Source organism: Notothenia rossii, assembly GCF_949606895.1.
Source record: "Notothenia rossii genome assembly, chromosome: 2".
Classification (NCBI taxonomy): Eukaryota; Metazoa; Chordata; class Actinopteri; order Perciformes; family Nototheniidae; genus Notothenia; species Notothenia rossii.
In genome coordinates, this window is record NC_136904.1 from 65,074,795 (window position 1) to 65,099,250 (window position 24,456).

Genomic DNA, 24,456 nt, shown 5'->3' on the forward strand with positions numbered 1-24,456 from the left:
AGCTACGCTTTGCTCCCACAATGCAGTTTGGCGAATCGTGACGTCACCCCATTCAAAGTGAATGGGCAGAAGCGTTGAAGTGGCCACGCACGCCGCCGTGTGTAGGGGCCGTTACAGACGTCTCTGTGAAAACCACCCTTGAATGATGGGATAGTAGACAAAAAGCTTCAGGAATCCAAACTATAACATATAAAAAGTACCCTGTATCAAGATTGATGCAAAATAAGTGACATTTGACCATTTTAGAGAGGTTTAGCAACAAAAAAAACACCTTTGGGTGGATTTGCCGTTTCTCTGGAACCCATTGGTCGATTTTGGTGATTGACGCCTCTTTTGAACCGTTAGAGCTAATATAATTGAAGGTGAAGTTCCGCATACACACACACATTACCATTGAGGAGTGAGAGTCACGCGCATCAAGTCGAAAGCTATGTTATGCTCTGAAAATTGAAAACTGAAACCAAGGTTCAAACTAGTAATTATGAAGATGGATTATCAGTAATCATTTCAAAGTGACACAGACACATTGGATTAACCATTGGATTAACCTTCAGCAGCGTTTCTATCGTTTTAATGCCATTGAAAACAACTTTTGATAAGAACAACAGCTAAGGTAAGAAGCTTCCTCCGTGAAGCTACGTGTTGTGATGTCTGTTTTCGTTTCCCCTGTCGCGAGTTTCGATCGCTCATTGATGATACTAATATTTCTGGAATCTGTGGAATCTTAGTATGCTAATCGATATATTGTTTGTGCAGATACCATAAGTAATAAGGGTATTTAAGCCGTGAGTTTGGTGCTAAGTGCAATAGCATTTTAGACGCTTCTTGTGAGACTTGTGTTTTGTTTCGGTAAAAATGGTTCGTATCGTCAGTTAGCTGAGTTTCTTCCCGTAAAAGTGAGTATGGAACATTAATAGTTTCATAAATGTTAAGAAGCCCTGAGACACAGTTTTGTGAAAAGAAAAGCCCTGTATTATAACTTTTTATAACTCCCTAATACAAACTTTGCTCTGCTTTTACATTATCATTTGCCATTTCCATTTTAATTTAACACAGAGGACTGGAGCAAAATGTACAGCCCTATTGAATCAGTATCCATTGTGAAGCAGGACTTGTTTTTTTATCAAATCGGATAACCAAATCTTATGTGAGCTCCCAATACAATTTATCATGGAAAACATTCTGAAAGATATCTATGGTGTATGCAGAGCCGGCCCGACCCATTAAGCGACATAAGCGGCCGCTTAGGGCCCCGCAGCCACTAAGGGGCCCCGCAGCCACTAAGGGGCCCCCTAGCAACAAAAAAATATATATCAGTACACCGTCGCCGTGATAACTATGTTTAATTAATTTTGTTAATATGCCTAGATTGCTTACTCTCAAAGTCATGTATTATATTATTGAGTCAATAATATAATACATTAACCGTGCTTTACCTGAACCTCATCATGACACGAGAGATGACGGCAGGATTGTAATTTCCCTTTTTCAGTGAATGCAACAGGGGCAAGACACCAGACCAACCTGAGAGTTGAATGGAAATAAACATGTCTTGTTGGCTGACAGGTACATATCCTGTGAGCTGTGACAATGTTTAAAATAAACTGTCAGTAGGACTCTGAATTTTTTGAAGATGGACATAAGAACATTTTTTCTTAAAAAATACGAAAATTCTCAAGTGGTGGCTCACACAACAACCCAAGAGCCACAGGTAAACAAGGTAAGTAAATGTCAGTAAAATTCCAAGTTATGCGAACATGTAAGCAAAGCATAAATTACAGCTACGTTGACGTTACTTTGAATCGCAGGGGTAAGCTAAACCGTTAGCAAGTAGCTATAGCTATATTAAATAAACAGTTTTTCATACAATCTAAATGTAATGTTTTTTAGCATTACCTGGTGATTTCAAAGAAAGCTCTCTGGGAAATGTTGACTTACTGTTCGACATGAAGTTAGAAGCTACCTTAGAGTACACAGTTGAGCCTGAATCCTGTCAGTTAAAGTGTTTCATAGTTAGCTTAGCTAAGCATTAACCTAGCACTGAAATATATGGATGTTATGTGACAGTATTTCTGAGAAAAATCTGCTGAAATGGTGGCATAGTTGCCACTGCTTTACATGTCGACAGCATGTTTGAACGTATTTGCAGTAGTAAATGTGGCTGTTTGGCCACTGACGTTGCCATAACAACACCTGAATTTAAATGTGCAACCTCTTTTTGTGACAGATTTTTGCAAGAAATTATAAATCTTCTGAATGATATTCCTATTGACAGCTAGTTTCTATGTGAACATTATGAGATGGACAGCCAGAGAGAATACATGAAAAACAGTTATGAAATACTATATGACAAAACAAGAATACGGTTTAAGTGATTTGTAAGATATCCATAAAGAAAGATCTGCTTATAGTTCTGTTTCATATGGGTGTTGAGACATGTATCCATAGATCTCTAAATTTTGCTCTCAAAGTGCACCAGATTAATGCTTTTAACTTCAATATTTTAAAAAATATCTTCCCGGGGGAGCATGCCCCCGGGCCCCCCTAGAGGAGGTGATGACCCCCCTAGAGGAGGTTAGGTCCACGGTGTTTACATGCTTATCTATACAATATTTGTGCTTATGCTAACATCACAAGACAAAAGTTGGTCCCGTGTTGTGTGTAGTGAGAGCTAGAGTGAGGGGGGCCCCCAAGCCAAAGCTCGCTTAGGGCCCCCAAAAGTATAGGGCCGGCCCTGGGTGTATGTCTTCAATATTAACAGCATGTTACAAGTTCCAAAATACAATTTGCAATGTAATCTGTTTCTTTAAATGTGTATTAAATCAACTACAACATCCTATCAAAAAAAGAATCCCAATAGGAGAGCTTTGAGGATATGTACGGGTACATGCACGGGGTACTGCTTATTTGCACTCACAGATGTGGGTCTGCCACTGCCTGCCAAACATACAGCATATGTCAATATTAATTTTCAGGAATCAATAGTGAACTTTTGTCCTTAATAACTTTAATGTGGGAGAACAAATCACAACATGTCTACGTCCACGCAGGACTTCAGATACGTTTGATGTGGTTTTACTGACATTTTCCAGTTTTTTTCTTGCAGTAAATGTTGTGTTGAGTCCTCTTTGACTTTATTTTAAGGTAACTGATTCAATATCATGCCAAGGTTTGATGATTAAGTCAAAGTTAGTTTGCTTATTAATGCTTGTACACATGCAGAATATTAAATGTTTAACATTCCGTGATGAATACTTGGAGGCCTTTTAATAGAGTACTGTATCATAATGCATAAATGATGCCCCTAATAAAGTAACATTTACCAGAAACATGAGCTACATGTCTCAGAATGTATCAATTGTTGTAATTCCCAAAATAAAGCAACAGGATGTGAGTGTTTTGCTTACTTAACCCTTTGGTGTGATTTCATCAAAGGATTTAAGCATCGTATAAGCTAATTGAAAACAGTTTAATGGTTTCTTTTGGTCTAACATAACCTGATAGTCATTACTAGTTTTGAGTTGAAATCTGATTTGAATCTCTTCGCTGCATTTTATTTTGAGTTTTCTGTAATTTCCCATTTAGACAAAGGATCCTTTGAAAAACCACAATGACGTACTACTTGCAAACTGATCTTGGTTAGAAAAACCGATTATGTTGTTAAGCATATGAGTAGATGTACGCTTGAAATGTATAATATGCCTCCAAAGTCTACTGTTGCACTGGAAAGAGTATAATAAATTGTGAGGCACTGTATACCCCATTATGCATGTTATAACTAAACGTTAATCTAGAACTCTGGATTACTGCACCCAACTTTCTTTTTACAACCAACTAATAGACCTTAAGCCGCATTCATTGATTTACTTACCCTACCTAAAACAGTACAACAAGCTGAAAATACAGCATCTGAAAGTATGCTATGATCATTCGGTACTGACAAAACTCTTCTAGAGGAATTGCAAACTTGGAAGCACCCTGAGAAACGACAGAAGGGCTTTTTTGTTTTTGTATTCGCACCACCAAAAGAGTGGTTGAAAGATGAAGTATTTTTTTAGGTCGACAAGGTAGTTGATCAACTGGTTCCTTGTCAAAAAGCAAATGGTTAATCCATTGGACTTTGGAGTATTGCAGAAAATAAGCTCTGGCAAATAAACGTAAAACACTTTTTTTTCTTTTTCAGCAGGATAAACCCAACCACTTTTTGAAGCATACAGTAATACAATTGACAGAGGTACAAACGGAAGTATACAAACTACATCCTGGTTGCATGACTTTACTTCAAAAACGTAACTAGGCGGACTCATGTGGGCATGACGACAATAAGTCTTTTCATTTAGCCAATTGTTAGCAATCATCTTTTTTAAGATAAATAAAGTTAATCAATTCATGAGTAGGGTATTTACTTACATATTTTTCTGTTGAAGTTTTTTAGGCTACTAACCATAAAACCAATTCAAACACATCTACTTTAGGATAACGAAAAAATCCTAACTAATTTCTGTACCACTCTAGATAACTTTGGAGTGATTTAAAACAGCGTAGAGCTTTTTAATATTATGATAATAAATAAACAACTCAGTTCCATTTCCAAATGTTACAAAAAAAAATCTATTATGGAAGTACTTTTTTCCAATTTTAGTGATTTGGCTATGATTTGTGTTTATTACTAGCTGTTGTTTGTGTGGTTTCTCCTCACAGGTTAACACATTTAAAAAAGAAATACAAGTAACTGGTTGCTGCTTTGGCATATTTGTCAGACAAATCACTGTATACTTAAATCAATTCTTTCTGGAAGAGTATTCTGAATTGAAAGCTTAAAAATAGTCCCTCAAAAAAGTGTTCTTAGAACAATGAGTTATTACGTTGCAAACACAATAACTACTTTCAAGAACTATGAGAACGTTTTACTCGTTAGCTTTGATGATAGCATTCAGTGGTTGGATCTGAGACTTAACCAAAACAGTTAGGGAGGCTCTGTAAACGATGAAGGAACTGAAACAGGCTAAAATGCTGTAGACTGGAGCTGTAGAATCAAAATAGAAGTTTGTGCTAAATTATTTAATCCATTGTTAATGTAACAATTATTGAGTACTGCAGGTTTTACAACTTAAAACAAAATAAATACGTACCATTTTTAGCCTGGTGGTACAGACTTGTTTCATCCATGTCTACTTTTCGTCCACATTGTCCTAAACCGTCAATGAGGTGTTCCAAAGGTGTTTCAGAGTCTGCGCTGGGATAGCACCTCAGCCAAGTGGAGCATCTTGTGGTATAGACCCCGCAGAGGTCCCCCTCCAGCTTGGCACACACTGGACAGCAGCCACAGCCCGGCTCCCTCACTATCTCTGTGCATGCTGCTGTGACTTCGGGACATGAAGCTAGTTGCTCCGCAGTACAACTCGGACATCGGAAAGCTAAATCCCCAAGTAAGATTCCAGGCAATAAAAAGTATGCAAACAGCAACCCGTAAGTAAAATATATGACCATTCTAACGTTTTTTGGGTTTATAAGTGACTACTGAAAGGCCAAAATGAACGTTGGAAGATAACCAGATAAACAGGACCCTGAGGGTCAACTGTGTGTGGGTAAACATTGGATGCCACTGACAGGGTCCTATCTGCTGTCATATTACTGCCTGACTAAACAACAAGAGTGCAAATAAAACCAAAGTCTACGTCCTGCGATGATTGATTTGATTTATTTGTGCAGATACAAATACATTACATGTAAGTTTTAAAATACATTTTACGATGTAGTAAAATAAAATAAAAAGTCTATAAGAAGGTTACAGGTATTTTCATATGTGCAAACATAGATTTATAAAACCAATATAATAATTTCCACCATCTAGGCTGGTATGTTTTCAATCCAGGGAGTATGTGATTGTGCAATACGCCTTGCCGGAGGTCAAAGCTCTCCCAGAACCATTCAAATTCATAAACAGTTCACAGAAATAAGGTAGATGACATTCTTTATTTATTTTTCTATTAAGTTCATTGCACTGCCATGCTGAAAGGACAAACATAAATACAACTGACTCAGCACCATTTACACTCTCTTCAAAAATAATTTTAAAGTTAAGGCAAACTTAAGTTTATTCATGGTAATGCTCTGGGATTTGGTGTCCAGGGCTCCTGGGCCTTCTTAAAGGTTTTTTTTTAATGTTTTTCTGTATTTTTCTTTTTGTGTTTGAATGTTTTGTATGTCTGTTTTACATTAATGGTTGAATCTAGCAATCTTTACAATCATGAATCACATTTATGCGTAACAAGTGACAGGAACATTATTTGCTATTATTTCCAGACTGGATGAATTAAAGGGTATAAAAATCATTCATTTGAATATCAGGAGTCTGTTGCCCAAAATGGATTTACTTCGGATATGGGTTGTTCTACATAAACCTAAAATCATCACACTCTCTGAAACTTGGCTTAGTAGTAACATTTCCGATAGTGAACTACAAATCACAAATTATTTGCTTTACAGATCTGATAGATGCAGCAGGGGTGGAGGTGTGGCTATTTATGTCTCCTCTGACCTTGTGACTGAGCTAATTGCTACTTCTATAGAGCCTCTACATTCCGAATGCATTTTTCTTAAAATTATTTTTCATGAAAATAAATGCTTAACTATTGGTAGTATCTATAGGCCACCTTCTTCACCTGCAGAGTCTTTTAACCATATAATTGACACTATCAACTCCATTTCCTGCGGAAATGAAATAATCTTGCTTGGTGATTTCAACAAAAATTAGTTGGATAAATCCTCTGATAGAGAGAAAAAACTGTTCAGTAGTCTAAATGTTAAACAGCTAATTAATGAGCCAACTCGTACCAGTCTTAGGACGCAATCTCTGCTTGACTGGATACTGGTGTCACATCCTGACAGAATCTTAAAAGCTGGTGTCATGTCGGATTGCTTCAGCGATCATTCAATTGTTTATTGTGTATGGAAAATCCAATTAATTATCTAACTCCGAAACTAGTCAAAAATCAGACAATATAAAAAATTGAATGTTGATTTATTTATTAATGATGTTGTTGCCCTTAATTGGGACAGATTCGAAATAATATTTTTTTTCTACAAGATGCTTGGGATTTTCTGCATAAAGAGCTCACTGATGTCATGAACAAACATGCACCTGTGAGAACGGTTAAGGTCAAAGGTCAACATCTCCCTTGGATCAATTCTGAACTCATCAGTCTCTTTAGGGAAAGGGATAAAGCATGGTCGATATATCGTCATTCAAGAAGCCGATTGGGAAGTATACAGGCATCTTCGAAATCTGAGTAAATCCAAAACCCGAAAAGCTAAATCGAACTACTATAAATAATCTCTCACATCGGACTTTAAGAATCCCAAGCAAATTTGGACTAAAATTAAATCTATTTTAAATAAATCAAGTAAACATTCAATTAATAAAATAAGAACTTCTGATACAATAATTCATGACCCATTATCCATTGCTCAAATATTTAATCAGCATTTCGCTAATGTATGTTCCACACTACTATCTGACTCCTATTTGACGACTGGTATTTCTAATAGTAACTCATACTGCAACAGTTATTTTTCTTTTAAGAAGATTCTACCACACGAAGTTCATAATGCTATCACAGAATTAAAAGTGGATGGCAGTGCAGGACTCGATGGTATAGAAAACAGGTTCATAAAATTGGTATCCCATATTCTCATGTGCCCACTTGCTGATTTGTTCAACCTGTCTTTGTCCACCTGTGAGTTGCCGACTATTTGGAAATGTGCAAGCATCATTCCACTGCATAAAGGTGGTAATTTACTTGATACAGGCTCCCACACTGTCTGTTTTTAAATCCCGTCTTAAAACGCACCGCTTCTCCTTAACATTCGGAAACAAGTAGATTGTTGCTTTTATTTGCTTTCAGTGGTCTATTGTTTTTTATTATATGGCTGTTTTTTTTTGTTTTTTTTGTTTTTAATAATTACGTTTATTCTGGGTTGTTTTGTGTTTGTGTCTTTTAGTTTAAATGTATTTATGTTATGTTTTGTGAGCTTATCTCTCTGTACAGCACTTTGGTCTGAATTTTTTTAAAGTGCTATATAAATACAGTTGGATTGGATTGGATGCAAATAATTATAGACCAATCTCTATAATCTGCTCTATTTCCAAAGTTTTGGAGAAAATAATTTATAATCAACTGTCACATTATCTCAATATTTATCATATTTTATCTCCGGTTCAATCTGGTTTCAGGCCTAATCACTCCACAACAACCGCCCTACTTAAATTTAAGAATGACTTGTACTCTGCTGCAGATGATGGTGAACTCACAGGTGCCATTTTTATTGACTTGAGAAAAGCCTTTGATTTCGTTGATCGATATCTGCTCTTGGATAAACTTCACGGCATTGGCCTTTCTAATAATACAGTGTTATGGTTTAACTCGTACCTTCTCAGTAGAAAGCAATGTGTGGTTGTTAATTGAAAACAGTCTGACCTGTTGATCTAACAAAAGGGTGTACCCCAAGGATCAACTCTGAGCCCACTTCTGTTCTTTATTTACATAAATGATTTATCTTCTTGTCTCATTAATGTTTGTACTCACCTTCATGCTGATGAGACTGTCATATATACATCCAAATCAGATTTTTCACAAATTCAGATCTCTCTTCAATCGGATTTTAATATCTTACAGGACTGGCTATCACGCAATAAACTACTGCTTAACAAAACAAAATCTTATACCATGGTCTTTGGTACCAGGCAGAAGCTCAAATCCAAACCTAATGTAGTAATAACATGTAAGGATGGCACTTCTCTGCATAAAGTTGATAGCTTTAAATATCTTGGTGTATGGCTAGACTCTGAACTTTCATTTAAACTACATATAAAGCATGTAATACAAAAAGTCAATTACGGAATAGGTGTTTTACACCGCTCTCGCAATTGTTTTACGCTCAGTGTCCAAAAGAGAATTGCTTCTCAGCTTATTCTTCCGATTATGGACTATTGTGATGTTGTCTACCAAAATGCACATAAATCAGATCTTGCTCCAACATAACATTCAACATAGCCTACAACAGACTATGCAGATTTGTTCTTGGTTGTCCTTTTCGTACACATCACTGCACAATGTATAACCAACTTAAATGGCCTTCTTTAAATGTAAGAAGACACACGGATTGGCTTCAGCTGATATTTAAATGCATTTATCTGAACTATCCCCCTTATTTAAAGCAGTATTTCGTACCCTACTTGTCAAATCATCAAGTTAGACACTTTGTTCAGATTTATTTCTCTGTCCCCTTTGCAAAAAAGTTGATTGGCAGAAGAGCGTTCAATTTCAAAGCCCCAACAGACTGGAATACTTTACCTGCTGCTATTAGATCTCTTGCATCATTGGGTATATTTAAACATGCATTGTTATCTCACTTTCAACTGGTCTGTACTTGTTATTAACTGATATTGATGAAACTGATTTGCTCGACTGTCTCAAATTGTAATGATTGTGTGCATTGCTTGAATTTTACTTAACAGACTGTATGTGGTCGTCTTGTGTGTCATGTTTTGCATTTTGTCTTTTTGTTTATGTATGTCTGTAAGTTGTTGCTATTGTCTGGACCCCCTTGAAAACGAGATGGTGCATTTCAAGGGGTTTATCCCAATGAATACATATTTCTATATAAACCACAGAAAACCAGATCTTTCCAGGGGAATATTAAAGCTAAGTCAGAGTGTCTATGATGTGGCCCCTTCATTCGCTGCATGTCAGCTGGCACTCAGTTAAATGATGATAATTAAATTATTATTTTCCCTAGTGGTGGTAGACAACATGTTGTGCTTTGTTACCAAATGCACCTGGACAAGCCAGATGTTTAGGCTATCCTTCAGACAAAATACTGTTGTATTGTTCTCTGCTTGAACCCCATCTAGTGGGGACAATTGTGACACAGGACTTGCTTCATTCTAGTGTTACTTTCCTCCATTTTCCAGCTAGTAGTGATTAAGTTAGCAATTATACGCTAAAGTTGCTTTGATATCTATATTGGCAAAAAGGTCCTTTTTAAGGTTGATCCAGAAGTCAAGTAAGGGTTGACAAAGATTGCTTCCACAAGTAAGGTCTGTGAGTGGAACAGGGTTTTCAGGTTAGGGGACAGAAGAAGTGCCACCTGATGATGACAAAATCAACACTCCTCCTCAATGGCATGCCACTGAGAGAACGCCTGGACCTGTCTCAACAGCTGGCAGCAGAAGCTCTTGAAAATGTGTTGAGCGAGCTAAGAAATAGGACGACAAAAACATTTGTCAAACCCAACACAAAATGGGAGATGCAGTCTGGCACCTGATTAAAGGCACCAAAAGAGTAAAAAAAAATAGGTACGAAAGTTTCTGCCTTCTTACAAGGGCCCTTACTTCATTCCAGGCCTGTTGCATGACCTGATCTACAGAATCAAAAAGAGCCCCAGAGCCAAAGCCAAAGTTGTCATAGTACCAAAAGTAACCAAAGTACGCCGAGCAGTAGCTGGCTTCATGAAATACTTCCTCAGCCTCAGCTAGATGAGGCTGTCTCAGCATCCTCCCAGGGCCCCGGTCAAGTGGTCCCTTTCTGACTCCTCCCCCCCCCCTCCACAGAGACCCCAGCGACTCCGCAGAGCTCCTGAGATATTAGTTTAATGAAATAAAAAAAAATACAATAATAATATTATATGCTACGGAGCCCCTAAAGGGACATGGAAAAAAAAAAAAAAGGGAGAGAGAAAAAAAATAAATTCAGGAAAACGGATTCGTTTCTCGTGCGTACGAGAAACAAATCCGTTTTCCTGACTTTATTTTTTTTGAGAAAGTTACCGATGCACCAAGGAGGACTATGCTGTTGTGTAAAAGTTATTTAATTCTATTGTTATAAATACATTGTGGTTCTATTTCATTTAGTTGGTCTGCTGTAATGAGTAATCTGGAATCTGTTTTACTGCGTCGACACTTGATGCAGGATGTAATTGATGAGAGAGACCAGAGAGAAGGGTAAGATTGTTGATTGTTGTTTGACAATAGAGAACCGCAGTGACGCGTCGTAAAACCCGGAAGTAAGTTAGCATTTTTAGCACTTCCGGTTCCTTCCTCAAAAAGCAATGCATTTTTTCTATAGGGTTTTGGAAAATAGCTCGAAATAAGGTATGTGGTTGACACAAATTTAAGAGGTAATTGACGTTTTGTTCTACGACATTAAATACATCAGCAGTGACCCCACTGGGGATTTTTGAAGAGTTTACGTGTCTGAAAAACGATGGTTGTTACCGAATGGCTGAATAGGACTACAGAAATTGTCGAGGCCGTTGTACGTCATTACGCCGAACACGTAAACACTCCCGCTAAGTTTGTTTTCCCCTGTGTTATGCTTGAAAGCAAGTACCTGCCTATCTTCAGTATCTGTATATCTATATCTGACCATTAGAATCTGTATTTTTGAAATTGTCGTTTTTAACACCGTAGTTTTACAAATTATAGAATAATGAATTACCAGTGTTTTCCAATTTTACTCGGCAGTTCGTTTCGTTGGCTAACGTTAGCTAAAGCTAGCGCTACTAGTTAGCTACGCAATGGTTTGTTGCTTTGCTCCGGGTTGCAGCCACAGGTCTTCGCATGAAACGTGCTTGTTCTATCGTTTCACGGCCAATGTTTTCCAAAGGAGAGTCTGGATTCGTGCCATGAGGTAAGCTGACGTTACATTTTTGTCCATGTCACGGTGAAATGTAAATAATGGGTAGTGACTGTATCGCCGTTATAGAGATGGCGCTGCTTAAAAGACCGCAACATAAGTAAAGATAATGAATACATCCTATTAAAACCTGTGTGGCTTATTCGATAAGTCTTATTAGTACAAGCAGCATAACGTTTCACCATGTAACTAAAGATTGTAGTCAGGGAAATCAGTTTGACATATTGAACTAATAACAAATCACCTCTGGCTGGCCGAGAACTCTCTGCTCCATAGCTTCTCTTGGACGTAAAATCACATGTACATTTTACATTTATATTCAATTTAATATTCCATCCCTCACATACTTTTGTATATATAATAACTTATATTTTGTTTTTCTTGTTATGCTGCTGCAACACAAACATTTCCCAAATTGGGATCAATACAGTAATATCTTATCTTAATTAATTAAGAAATATAACTATTATAATTAGTGTAGCAGCTGACACCTATTTTCAATATAGATTAATCTACCATTTATTTCTTTAGTTCAATTTTCATCTATAAAAATGTCAAAATAGTGAAAATGTTCACAAGACTTATCAAAGTGCAAGGTTATATCTTTAGATGTTTTTGTTTTAGCCTATGTACTGTATGTCTTAATGCTCTTACAGTATATGTGACGGTGTGACTTCCATGAAACTATATTTTATATCTTCCCAACAGACGAGCTGACAGGAAACCTAACACTCTAACAACCACAACATTGCAAAGGCGAGTAAATGTAAATTAAAAACAATTCACAATTTTTTTATTTCTTCTTTCTTGCAGTGAGGTGAAGCTGACCTTGCACTTGGTGCCAGTAAGGATGTTCCTCACGCAGGCTGAATGTTTCTCCTTCCTTACTGACACAAAAGCCCTTGATTTGCAATGCTTCACTAATTGTCATTTCCCTGGCTCCGTAGGGACACTTTACCTCCAGCACAGCGGAAGACCCTACCAGACCATCCGGAGATGCCCCCAACAATCCTGATAGGGAGAGCCACAAATCTGACTCATGGACCTGCATCTGAGTTGCAGTGGTGAATGCCCTGACGCCCTCACATTCATTCATAGTCCCCCACTGTACAGACAAAACACCATCAAGGGCCTGTTGTTGCCCTAGCACCCTGGCAATAAAGGAAGCAGTCAAACGCTTTGACCTCAGGACAGCTCCAAAGTTGCTGGCAGTCAACCTTCCTTTCCGGAACAAATGCCAGTTTGGGTTGGTTCGCTGACCAGTGGTAGCCACCTGAATTGCCCTCTGTTGCTCTTCAGACAAGGCCATGCTTGCCACAATTGCCTCAGGTCCCTGATGCCCAACAGATTTGATAATTTCAGGAACAGTAAGTGTTTCCAAGCTGTAGTGTTCCTCTTCTGGCTCGGGGGAGAGAAGCCAAGAAATTCCTGAGAACCTGCCCCCGAGTCTGTCCCTCAGCCAGTCACGATCTTCGGAGGTGAGCTCTCTTGTCAGCGGGTTAAATTAGTTATTGGTTTCAACAGTCACATTAAAACAGTTACTAAATCAGCTTACTATCACCTAAAGAACATATCTAGGATTAAAAGACTAATGTCACAGCAGGATTTGGAAAAACGTGTCCATGCTTTTACCTTCAGTAGACTGGACTACTGCAATGGTGTCTTCACAGGTCTCAGTAAAAAATCTATTAGAAAGCTGCAGCTGATTCAGAACACCGCTGCTCAAGTCCTCACTAACACTAAGAAAAAGGATCACATCACTCCTGTTCTGAAGTCTTTACACTGGCTTCCTGTGTGTCAAATAATAGATTTCAAAATACTGCTGCTGTTTATAAAGCACTGAATGGTTTAGGCCCTAAATACATTTCTGACCTGCTAAATGATGAACCATCCAGATCTCTCAGGTCTTCAGGGACTGGTCAGCTTTCTGTCCCCAGAGTCAGAACTAAACATGGTAAAGCAGCATACAGTTATTATGCTCCAAATATCTGGAACAAACTCCCAGAAACCTGCAGGTCCGCTGCAACTTACTACTTTTAAATCCAGGCTGAAGACTTTTCTTTTTGTCGCTGCTCTTAATTGAACTATTCATATCTTAGAGTGCACTGTAACTTTTATCCATGTATTTTTTCTTTTAATGTTTATTTTATTAGCTTTTCTTTTTAATGACTGATTTTAAATGCCATTTTCTTAATGTCTTTCATTTTTTGTAAAGCACTTTGAATTGCCTTGTGTTGAAAAGTGCTATATAAATAAACTTGCCTTGCCTTGCCTAATAAAGATTTCATGTGACACATACAATTGATTTGTTGATGGGAATTAATGTGAATAAATTAACTCGGTCTTAAAAGGTTAACGGTATACTCTTGCTATCACTACTCACCGACACTATAAACCTTGTCCCTCATGCTAGCCCTGACAACACCGGTAAGCACACCTTCATCTAGGCTGCACTGTAACATGTCCTGACTTGTAGTGGTTCTCTCCTCTATATACACTCTTCTTGTCATCTTTGTAAAACGATATCAGACTGGTAATTGACACAGCCATGACTTCTAGTTAAATTCAGTGTGGCTAAAATGAAAAAGCTTTGTTAAAATATGCAAGCACGCGAAAGTCAAATTCAGCTTTATTGTCAAAAACTCTACATGTGTTATACATCCAGAAATATCGAAATATCGTTTCCCACAGTGTGACATGTATACATAAAACAAAAAGGGCCTAGTTAAACGTGGTATACATTAAACAAAACGGGCCTAGATAACCGGGGTATACAGTTTAAAATGTTAATATATTTAAAGTGTTCAAAGTGCAGTTTCAGTGCAAGTCAGTTGAAACGATCTTAAGATGGCGTGACGTTGAAGTCGTGCGACCCTGCTGCTGTACTGGCTTGTAGTTCGTTTATAGTATAACGTTAGCATTTCACTTTTGGCGACTAGATTTAGGATTCAAAAAATATAAAAGTAGGGTTGACATGTGGAGATTATCCGGCTGAACAAAACGTGATCCCTCTCTTAAATGTGTGTCAACCACAGACCTTATTTCGAGCTATTTTCCAAAATCCTATGGAGAATTTGCATTGGTTTTTCGCGAAGGAACCGGAAGAAGTTTACTTCCGGGTTTTACGACGCCTCACTGCGGTTCTCTACGGTAATGTCTAGGATCATCAGAAAGAGGGAAGTCACCGTGTTTGACTAAATACAGCACAGTATGTTATGAACATGTCAGTATGTGTGTTTATACACCTTTGAAACATTTAAGGATCTATGCAGTATGCTTCGACTACATTTTTATGAACATTGCCTTATGATACAAGCTGTTTCCACAGCAAGGAAGATGCCTTCAAGGACTGTGGGAAACGGGGATTATTTTGGGGAATGTGGTACAAATATGTTACCATTAATGTTTCATGTCTTCCTTTTATAATGTTTACATGCTGGAGTGATGTCAAGCATTATTTATCGCCATCCAGAGTGAGGGTAGTGTTTCAGGCCTGGCCTGCCCCTTTAAGAATAGCAGCCTCAAGGGGTTGTGGGATTGATAGTAGAGAAAAGGAGAGTAGTATGAAGCTGCAGTGTCAGAGACTGCAGTTTCAGGACCGCCAACCCACTCTCTTCAGTCTGCGTACAAATGACACGACTTTACACACTGCAAAATGCGTGCAATAGATACGCTAAAGTCCGATTTTGCGTGCCTATCATACGCCAACTATTCCCATTGAGTTCTGAGTCCGAGTTTTGCGTGCATATGAGACGCAAATGGATACTGTCGTGTCTGAGAAGACCGGAAGCTGTGTGGTCCAAAAAAACATGTTATTACTCAATATCAAGCCACGATTATTGATTTTATTTGTAATCGTATAATGTCGGACTTTTTTTGCCGTCCGTGAGGAAAAGAAATGGGGCTCAGAGCCTCAAAATACTGAAATCTGTATTGTTTTTTTATATTTTTTTCCTTCGAATTTGTTATCCTTTTCTAAATAACACACTGTTATTTACTCAACAATAACACACTATTATCCTTGTTTTTATTTATTCGTTTAATTCTATAATATTGGGCTTTTTAGCCGTCCGTCAGGAACTGATTTTCAAAATATAGTCACCGGAAAGAGACGTAGGCCCGGTTCAAGCTCGATAATTTGGATGTTGTAGCCGCAATGCATGCTGGGATATGGTGTTTCCCACATAGCACGTTTCGTTAAATGTCCACTTGACGCAGCGCAGTCCAATTCGAGAAGGCGATTCGCCATGAAAAGAAGAAGAAGAAGAAGACGACGATAGTGATGGCAAAATGAAGCTTTGAATGAAGCGTCGAACCACTTGGACAATTGTGTCGGAAATAGGTTCATTTCTCGAAGCTTCAGTTACAGCGACCTCTCCTGGCGAAGTGCAAGGCTGCAGTGGGTTTAACGTATCTTTGCCTTGAAAAATATTTGATACACACACACACTAAGACTGAATATCATGTTCTATTTGCAATTAAAGATTGATAATAGTGTGTATTGGGTTATTGAGAAGAGACTGGAGAGTCCTTGAAATTTTTTTGGGCTGAGAGGGCCTTTTATCAGTTATTAAATTATTAAAGTTGAAAAGCATGATTAAAAGCGTAACTATTCAGAGCTTTGAACCAGCTGCGCGGAGGATATCGCCGCATCCTGGCCGCCGGCTCTATCCACTGGGCTATCAATTCCTTCGACCATTAAAGTGTTTTTATATGACTCAGTGTCTTTTTGTTCACAACTTCTCCACATTTCGAAGTGTTTCACGAGCTAGAATGACCTACTTTTCTTCCTGGCTTGCTCTATAATGATCCAATTCAAATGCAATGCCAACAACAACTCAACAGCAACAATGCAAACTACGACAACAACCCACACATTGCGCATTGTTTAGAGCGGTTATAAAGTGTTGAAGCGCTCAAATTTGAAACTGTTTCTTCTGTCACCTGTCAGAATCGAGACGAGGCAGTGCATTGAATCACCTGATTGGACGGCGAACCAGTGAGTTGATTCATTCAGGAAATGAAGCAGTTACTGGTTCGGACGTCACATGTCACGTGATTTGAAGCAGTTGCTGCTTCGGACGTCACATGTCACGTGATTTGAAGCAAGCTTGTTCGAAGCTTCAGTGTCAAACTGCCATCACTAGACGACGACATTGAACCCTCCTTGACACGAAGTTCCTCGAGGTAAACCCGTTTTCTGTAATGTAATAAAGACATTTACAGTGTTTTTGATGATTTCAGCTTTTGCATCACTTTACACAGCACCATGTGTCGACATACAAGCTTATGCGTGCAAATGATTTGCTAGTTAAACTGTGAACTGCTGAGTTAGCATCATTGAGTTAGCCTTAGCTAACTTCTGTCGTTTTACGGAGCTGTTGCAGTTTAAAATCAATCGATAGTAACATAGTTGATCATGTTGGAAATAGAATGGGGCTTCTTCAGTTTTTTGACAGTATTTTGGATTTTAAAGCTTAAATTCACTCTGCGAGCCGATCTGAGATCTGCTCAGATATTTGTCCCGTTGATATTTAACCCGACGTTACTAGCCGCTAGCCGATACATAATCCAGTATATTCTGTGCATTAACCAAAAGTAAAAACGCATTAGTAGGTACAGGTTACCAAAAAACATGCATCTGAAGATGATATGTTATACATTAGGAATTAATAATAACTGAATTATTGTTAAAACCAGGGGTGGGGTTTCAAAGGAGATCTACATACTCTTGTTCCTCCATTGCTAATAGAATAACATCAATGCCCTATACCAAAACATTTTAATCATACCTTTCCCTCATAATGCTGATGTTGGTCTAAACTTTAATTCACTTAATATTAGGCTAGTTTAAATTACAATTACACCTATGATCTAACTAATACCTTTTTTTGTTTCAGCACAATGTCGAAAGAAACTGAAAAAACAAACAAACAAACTAGAAGCTCTTCTTCTGCTTGGGATATGTTGATATGTTGAGGACACACAGGCAAGTTTCTTGTTTTTTTTATACCCAAAGTGTCATTATTTAAATCCAGTTAGTTAATGCCCATTTTGTTCTCCCTCTGTGTTTCATTACATTCCATGTCCATAAAGAAACTCAAAAAGGAGACTCAAAAAGGAGACTCAACAAGGAGATGCAAAAAGAAGATGAACCATGACCAAAAGTGACCTGGTGGAAGAGAGACCAAGATGGGCAACGTGTGGCCAGCAGCATACGAAGGAAAAAAAGTTCTTCTAATGGTTAGTCTACATTTTATGAATTTAATCAAAGTCAGTATATGTGATTTAAAGTAGCCACTGGTTTAATAATGCTGTTGATACTTCATATTTCTATATATTTGAACATCAATTTTGTCAGAGGACTAAGGACTAAAACCAATAAGCGGATGTAAATGACATGATAATGCAAAAATACATTGAGCTTTGATATTTTTCATGTTTGCTGAAGGTTGGTGTTTTTGTAACATTTCTTTAAATCTGTCAATTAGCTAAAAATAATCTGTTTAATGGGTTTGAATAATTTCCCCCCCAAACAGATGGTAGTCCTCCATGCAGTAGTTCCACCATAACAACACCATGTCTAAGCTACCAAGATCCTGGTAAGAAAAAAGCTACTTTTGAAGACTTTTTCTAGATAAGGTATGTTTCATATGAAATGTTCTCCTCATTGTATGTATTTATATTTCTGTATTTAAAGATTTTAATATGCAGAGACTTGAAGACCTTCTACGGGACTCTGAGACCATTAAGGAGCAAGATGTTGGCGATGTGCCACCATTGTCATCTTGGACTCAAAGGCAAAAAGAGTTTCAACAGTGTGGCAACAGGCGAGGCCACAGAACGTTGACAACTTATTAATAACTAAGAATATCATCAAGATGACCTGCAATCACTTTCTCCTGGATGAAGCTGTCATCCGTTGTAAGGAATGTATTTCATCAGAGTGGTTTTGTGCAGAGTGTGATATCTTGGTTCATACAAAACACACTCTGCACAGTAGGCAAACCACCTGTAATGGATTTTACAAGTATATTCCTCCAACAGAGTCTGTGAAACTCCAGGATGGCAAATACATCATTTCTAAACAAGGTTAGTGTCCCGTTTTTTTTAATTGATCAGCCTTTTTTCCCCTCACAAAAAAACTCATTTTAATCTCAAATTGCATTCTGTTATCATAGTGCTTGCTTACAACATTGTTAAATCTCATCCTGATTGTACTTTGACCTTGCAGATCGTTTGCTTCCAACATCCTTTCCTTCAAGGATATGTTCTGGTGAAGTCTTCGATGTTGCAGTCTCTGTTGGTAGACCTATCATATTGGTGTGCATAAACGGTAGGTTTTGGTTAAATTGTTTTTTTTAAAGTATTTTTTAACTAATACATTACTCTAATTCATTGTTATTGTTTTTTTCTTTATGTGTTCTTAGGCCGTTACGATCTTAATGTTCCAGAGCTAACATGCAAACATTGCACTAAGAAATGGGGTCCAGAATTCAATGACTTGGTTAGGAGTGGATACCAGCCAGCTACAGTACCATGCAAGCACAGACCCTGTTCCACCAAGATCTGTTCCATTCCTTTGAGGCTATGAAGACGGCAGCTCCAGGAATGTCTAGACAAGCCTTTACTTCAATGTTGGACCAGAGAACAAAGCAGTTTGGAAGAGTAAGTACAAATGTGAAGCTGAAAGACAAATACATGTATTATCATAATAAATATATTTATGGCCAAATATGGATGAGCGAGATATGATACAAAATATGATAACATATATAATGTATTTTTATTTCAGACTGGCAAGGTGAATGCAGATGATTTTCAGAGAAGCTTTCTGCAGTATGTTTACTGCACATTTGAAGAGAATTGTTACAACCCGGCTCCTGGGCTGCAACAAAAAACAGGGAGACGAGACGAGGGGTAAGAATATAACAATTGTTTATTTTTAATAAACAATATAGTGCAAGGACCAGGCCACAGGTCCCCGAGGCTGGCACGGAGAGAGTGCCCAGAGGAGTGAGAGAGACGTATCCGGCTGGGCTCCTCCTATATACTTTTCCCCAGGTGTAGCTCATCAGACAGGTATCCTCCCCGACAGGTGCAGCTCATCACCACCGGAACCTGTGAACACCCACAAAGCACACACAAACAGACGGCACCCCACGTAGTTTGGAGGGGTCGACACAAGAATAAACTTCAGGGTAAAGAGCCATTTGTCTGTCCAGCCTGTAGACCTGAAATGGTGGCTGTTTCAGTAGATGGCAAAAGGAGACTTTACAGGTTCCAGAAAACAAACCAGTAAGTTTTTTACATTGACACAGCACTGGTCCTTAGTCCTTGTATTTTAATTTGACATTGGGATTGCTATTTTTATTTATTTTTTACATTACATGTAATTTGTTAGAGGCTTTTATCCAAAGCGACAGTACAGTGGACAATCCCCACAGGAGCAATTAGTAGCTATAGTTCTTTCCTGTTATACAGCTGTTAAAACTACAGCTGTTGAATCTAAAATATTTCTGTTAGACTTTATAACCTTGTTTTGAAAGATGTGCTTTAAATATAATTATTATTATTATTACTATGTTCAATTTGTAACTAGAGGGGTTATCTATAATTCCTTTTTTTATAGGAGTGAAGAGCCAGGCTTCTTTGACGGAGTGTTTTTAGTCCAAGACTCTGAGGTTTCCACTTTTGTGGAGGATGTTCGAGGGGCTGTCAAAAGTGTGAGTTTTAAATTAAGCAGAGCAAAATGTATCTCACATTTTTTAATAACTAATTGAAGTTAAAATAGTAGTAACACAGTTGCCTTCATATTTTTTTGGAGATGGGATAGAAGTGTTGAGACCAGATGACAGGGTGATGAGGTTAGCAATGCGGTCAAACTGTCACAAACATTGTTGCTGTAAAACTGGATTGAAAAAACAGCTAAATTCTAATCCAGAATATATTACACATTTGGAGCCTTCCAATTATCCAAAAACGGGTTTGTTATTATCTAGGGAGTTGCATATCCAGGTGAATCTGGCAGTCGAGCACAAAACACTTGTGTGTAATAGTTTATATGTTTGATAATACCGTCAGTTGGTCCCACTATCCAGTGTTTTGAAATAACTTCTGATAAAGATTCTCTAAAAACGATTTACTTTGGTAGACTTCAGGAAAAGCAATGTGTGGGGAATCTCACTGGACAGCACAAAGGGAGACCTCTAAGCGAGCCAACAAGTTGGATGAAGAAGGTGTTGAAATTGCTGTGTGTAGGCATGGATTTCTTCTCAAAGGTTGGTAGTTGTCTTGATCATTTTCAATTAAAATATTTGTAGATAATCTGAAGCCTTACCTTCAATCTGCTTTGTACTCACTATTTTTTATTTTTTTTAAAAAAGCTTTAAATATGTAGAAGGAGAAATCTTTGCCTATCAGATGTTTCTCCAAAAAGAGTTCCAGAGTGCCTCATTTTTGGCAATGGACGTGACGTGTCGGTGTGTACCATATCTTGACAAAGTGTCAGAAGCCTTGCCTCATCTTCAGCCCCTAAAGGAAATGAGACATTGCTTGTCTGTGATGCATGCCAAAGCCCACAACACCAAATGCGAGGTGAGGATTTGAATTACTTAAACAACAATTAATGGTAAATCTGACCACTACACATGAGTCTGAACTGATCCAAGAGAATGTTTTAAGTTATGAGTTGTTGACCTTGAGATTTGCATCAACATTGATTACCTCATGCTTTAGATTATTTGGAATGCACGGAACCAGGAGGGTGCCGGCACCACTCTTGGTGAAGAAGTGGAACAAGTAAACAGCTTCTTATCCAGATGTGGCCTAACAACTAAATACATGGCCAAGTCAGGTTTGTGAACTTGTTTGGGCCCTGCCTTCCTGTAAATGTACACATTTATATTTTATAACATTGTAATGAGATGTATTCTTCTTCACAGCAAGTACTGACATGCTCACAGTCCATGCTATGGGCTGGAACCATCACAAAGAGAATGGCCTCCACATTGCCATTTCCTCTAGATTCAAAAAAGTATGTTTGTGTATTGAAATGGAGATAACTATATTAAGCTGTAAAATTTGGAATTTAAGTCCACCCAATATATATAAAAATTATACCATTGCAGTGGTGCAGGACTAGAGCTACGAAATTCATTAAATATGTTATTGTGTTAATTTCCTCCTTAAAATGCATACTTTTGTTTTATTTTCATTGAATTATTTTATAAAATGGCATGATTCTGTTTTGCTATTTTGCAGACAGCAGAAAAGACAGAGGCTGTAACTGAGAGCCTGAAGAAAATGCAGGACCAGTTGAAATGCTCTGATGACATGCTAGAACTGTGGGTTGATGATGTTAAATAGTGGGCCAGTAAAGGTAAGAACAATGCTGTTTTGACGTATACATAGATGCTGTCCAAATTAAACTTTGTCCTTTAGTGTGCCTGTTAATGTGCGATGTGCAAATAACAGACCTTGATTGTGTTTGAAACTTGTTTTCTTGTTTTTATCTTATTCATTTAGGAAGTGCATCAGCCAGTCCTGCAGATGCTGGTTGTTTGCAGATCTCAATAGAAGCACTCTTTGTGAGCATTTGCCAGAAAAAAGCACTACCTTTACAGACAAAATGGTAAGCATTTTGGGACATTTATTGGTTGTGTTGCTTAAATCCCGTCAGCTCTTTTGTAATCTATGTGTTACTCTCATTACAGATCGTAACAAAAGGCGTCAAAAGATCGTCCAAAAGGTTGACCAAGAATAGAAAAGGTTGCTAGAGGACATCCACAAGTACAACCAGCAACCTGATGGTGACCCTATTGACACCAACACGGTTGTGGAGAAACTCTCAACCAAATCTGCAGAGAGCATGATCTGGCCTTGGCAGGAACCCAACAGAGGTGCTGTATAAAGATTTTACTTCTAATCTACAAAACTGTAGTAATAAAATGTGTTCATTAATGTGAAATGTTTATATTCATTCTCAGACGGTGTGGACATTCTCACTAAGAAGGGGCTGTTTGACCAAAAAATGCTTCTGTCACAACTGACAGAAGAAAAGCAGATCCTTGTGAAGGAGATGATGCAGCACTGTCAGTACCTCAAGGACTCTGTATCAAAGGTCCAGACACTGATGGCCCCAGTTTCATTGATCACACAGACAGGAAGTAAGTGAACCACATGGATTTATTCACTTAAAATACATAAGCCAATGTTTTTCAAACCAGCAAAGGCAAACACACTTTAAAGAAGATTTTATCCATCTGTTTGTTTTTATTTGAGTCTGACTGCATTCTAGTCTTTCTTGACCTAAATACATTTTCTCTGAATAATTTTCACAATTTATATGTTTGCTATATAACTTGTAGGCTATCCGAATGGAATCACAGAGGAGGGGTACAAGGGTCTTATGTGTTTTCTAAGGAGAAAGCTGCATGACCTCAGACTCAAACAGCAGACAGTAGCAGGCGCCTACAGAGGAATTCTGGAACCCAGTCCTTGGCTGGTGGAGGAGGAGGACGAGTACATGGAAGAAGAAAAAGACTGGCAAAGTGACAACAGCTCAGATGATGAAGATGACGCAGAAGAAGGGACTTGACTTGTGGAAAGTTACTTGGTGCCCTTATGCAGTTCTATAGTTAAAGCGGACATATTATGCTTATTTTCAGGTTCATATTGTGTCCATATATCTGCCTTTACTGTTCTTCATTTTCACAGCTCCCTTCAACCATTCTGACTTAATAATCAGATTTCAGCTTGCTGAATGTTTTAAGTGAATAAAAAGGTAGTAAAGTGACACCAAACACAAAGCAGTCTAACAACTAACCCGTGGTGTTTAGCTAGCTGACAGGCACAACACTAGCACGCTAAAACAGCTAGCTAACATGTAGATGTTTCTGTCTGGATTTGATTAAGTGTGCAGTTTTTACATTAAAGCGGACATATTAAGCTTATTTGAGTTTGAAATGAGTGCTTCTACTGTGACATGTTTCCATGTTGAAAAATTACTTTTTTTCTCATTACCTGTGCTGCAGCACCTCTTTTCTTTACTTTGTCATGTGCATGATCTTATATTGTAACCTGTGTTTTGCTACATATGCTCTTTTATCTTACCAAAATAGTAATAAACTTGATTTTGTACATAACTGATGTCTGTAAATATTTACTGATACCCACTTGATATGTTATTACATTATAGAGTTGTCTTCACACATCAAATAATTAGCTTGAACTGAGGTTACAGTCATTTATAACAGAGATTGATATTGGATGTGTAACATAATTCACAACTAACTAGAACCTATGTTGAGGATCGGGAGAGGGACAACAGTTCTTCCAAAAAGCACTGGTAGTGTAAGGGACATCTTAAAGGGTCAGATAATAAAGACAGATATTGGCAGTGTAACGTTGTTGTAACGTGTAAAGCCCTAACACTGAGTACATCAAAGTAACAATTCGACAATATTAACTACATAGTCACCACTTGTCATAGGCTACTATCGGCTATAAAGTTTAATACCAATATTACCAAAAATGTACCCAATACCCATTAAAACATCCAAGTTGGATCATTATTTTAAAAAGCTTACTAATCTGAGGCCATGCATAGGAAATATCTCCAATAGTAAGAACTCATCCACCAGTGGTAAACAAATTAAAATGTATTAAATCGATGTGTGTGGTTGTGGAAATACTGGGCGTGACGTTGTGCGATTGCGTTTCCATGCAACAGCTTTGGTTCATGTTAATTTACAAA

General features: G+C 37.9%; 2 protein-coding genes and 1 long non-coding RNA gene across 7 annotated transcripts in view; 2 read left to right on the top strand and 1 right to left on the bottom strand.

Annotated features, from left to right (window-relative positions):
- igfbp2b (insulin-like growth factor binding protein 2b) overlaps positions 1-5,603 on the bottom strand; it is a 72,108-nt gene extending 66,505 nt beyond the window's left edge. Inside the window, exon 1 of the mRNA XM_079663203.1 lies at positions 5,133-5,603. Within this exon, the coding sequence (XP_079519329.1) occupies positions 5,133-5,490 (358 nt within the window). The 5' untranslated portion in view covers positions 5,491-5,603. The remainder of the gene's footprint in view (positions 1-5,132) is intronic.
- A 5,502-nt stretch (positions 5,604-11,105) lies between these two features.
- Positions 11,106-14,000, top strand: LOC307030271. Its single transcript, XR_013805601.1, has 2 exons — positions 11,106-11,693; positions 12,408-14,000. It is a non-coding gene; the product is annotated as an uncharacterized lncRNA (long non-coding RNA).
- A 2,730-nt stretch (positions 14,001-16,730) lies between these two features.
- On the top strand, positions 16,731-23,845 carry LOC307030765 (uncharacterized protein). Of its 5 annotated transcripts, none has more exons than XR_013805780.1 (19): positions 16,731-16,886; positions 17,600-17,688; positions 17,796-17,942; positions 18,239-18,301; positions 18,400-18,791; positions 18,934-19,035; positions 19,130-19,367; positions 19,495-19,619; positions 19,798-19,997; positions 20,332-20,425; positions 20,854-20,980; positions 21,086-21,296; positions 21,438-21,555; positions 21,644-21,735; positions 21,963-22,080; positions 22,227-22,332; positions 22,415-22,600; positions 22,688-22,867; positions 23,069-23,845. XR_013805780.1 is itself a non-coding variant. In XM_079667408.1 (18 exons), exons 16-18 carry the CDS (start codon positions 22,570-22,572, stop codon positions 23,296-23,298), a joined length of 441 nt encoding a protein of 146 aa, XP_079523534.1. In that variant the 5' UTR covers positions 16,736-16,886; positions 17,600-17,688; positions 17,796-17,942; positions 18,239-18,301; positions 18,400-18,791; positions 18,934-19,035; positions 19,130-19,367; positions 19,495-19,997; positions 20,332-20,425; positions 20,854-20,980; positions 21,086-21,296; positions 21,438-21,555; positions 21,644-21,735; positions 21,963-22,080; positions 22,227-22,332; positions 22,415-22,569; the 3' UTR covers positions 23,299-23,845. The 5 variants fall into 5 exon arrangements, 1 of the variants encoding a protein (XP_079523534.1); XR_013805782.1 differs by having other exon boundaries at positions 18,400-18,623; positions 18,747-18,791; positions 19,495-19,997; XR_013805781.1 differs by lacking the exon at positions 19,798-19,997.
- Positions 23,846-24,456: the final 611 nt, after the last annotated feature.

Coding starts and splice junctions, on each gene's coding strand:
- LOC307030765 (XM_079667408.1), top strand. CDS start 22,570: ATGATCTGGCCTTGGCAGGAACCCAACAGAG. Junction 22,601..22,687: donor TTGGCAGGAACCCAACAGAG/GTGCTGTATAAA, acceptor ATTCATTCTCAG/ACGGTGTGGACATTCTCACT. Junction 22,868..23,068: donor ATTGATCACACAGACAGGAA/GTAAGTGAACCA, acceptor TATAACTTGTAG/GCTATCCGAATGGAATCACA.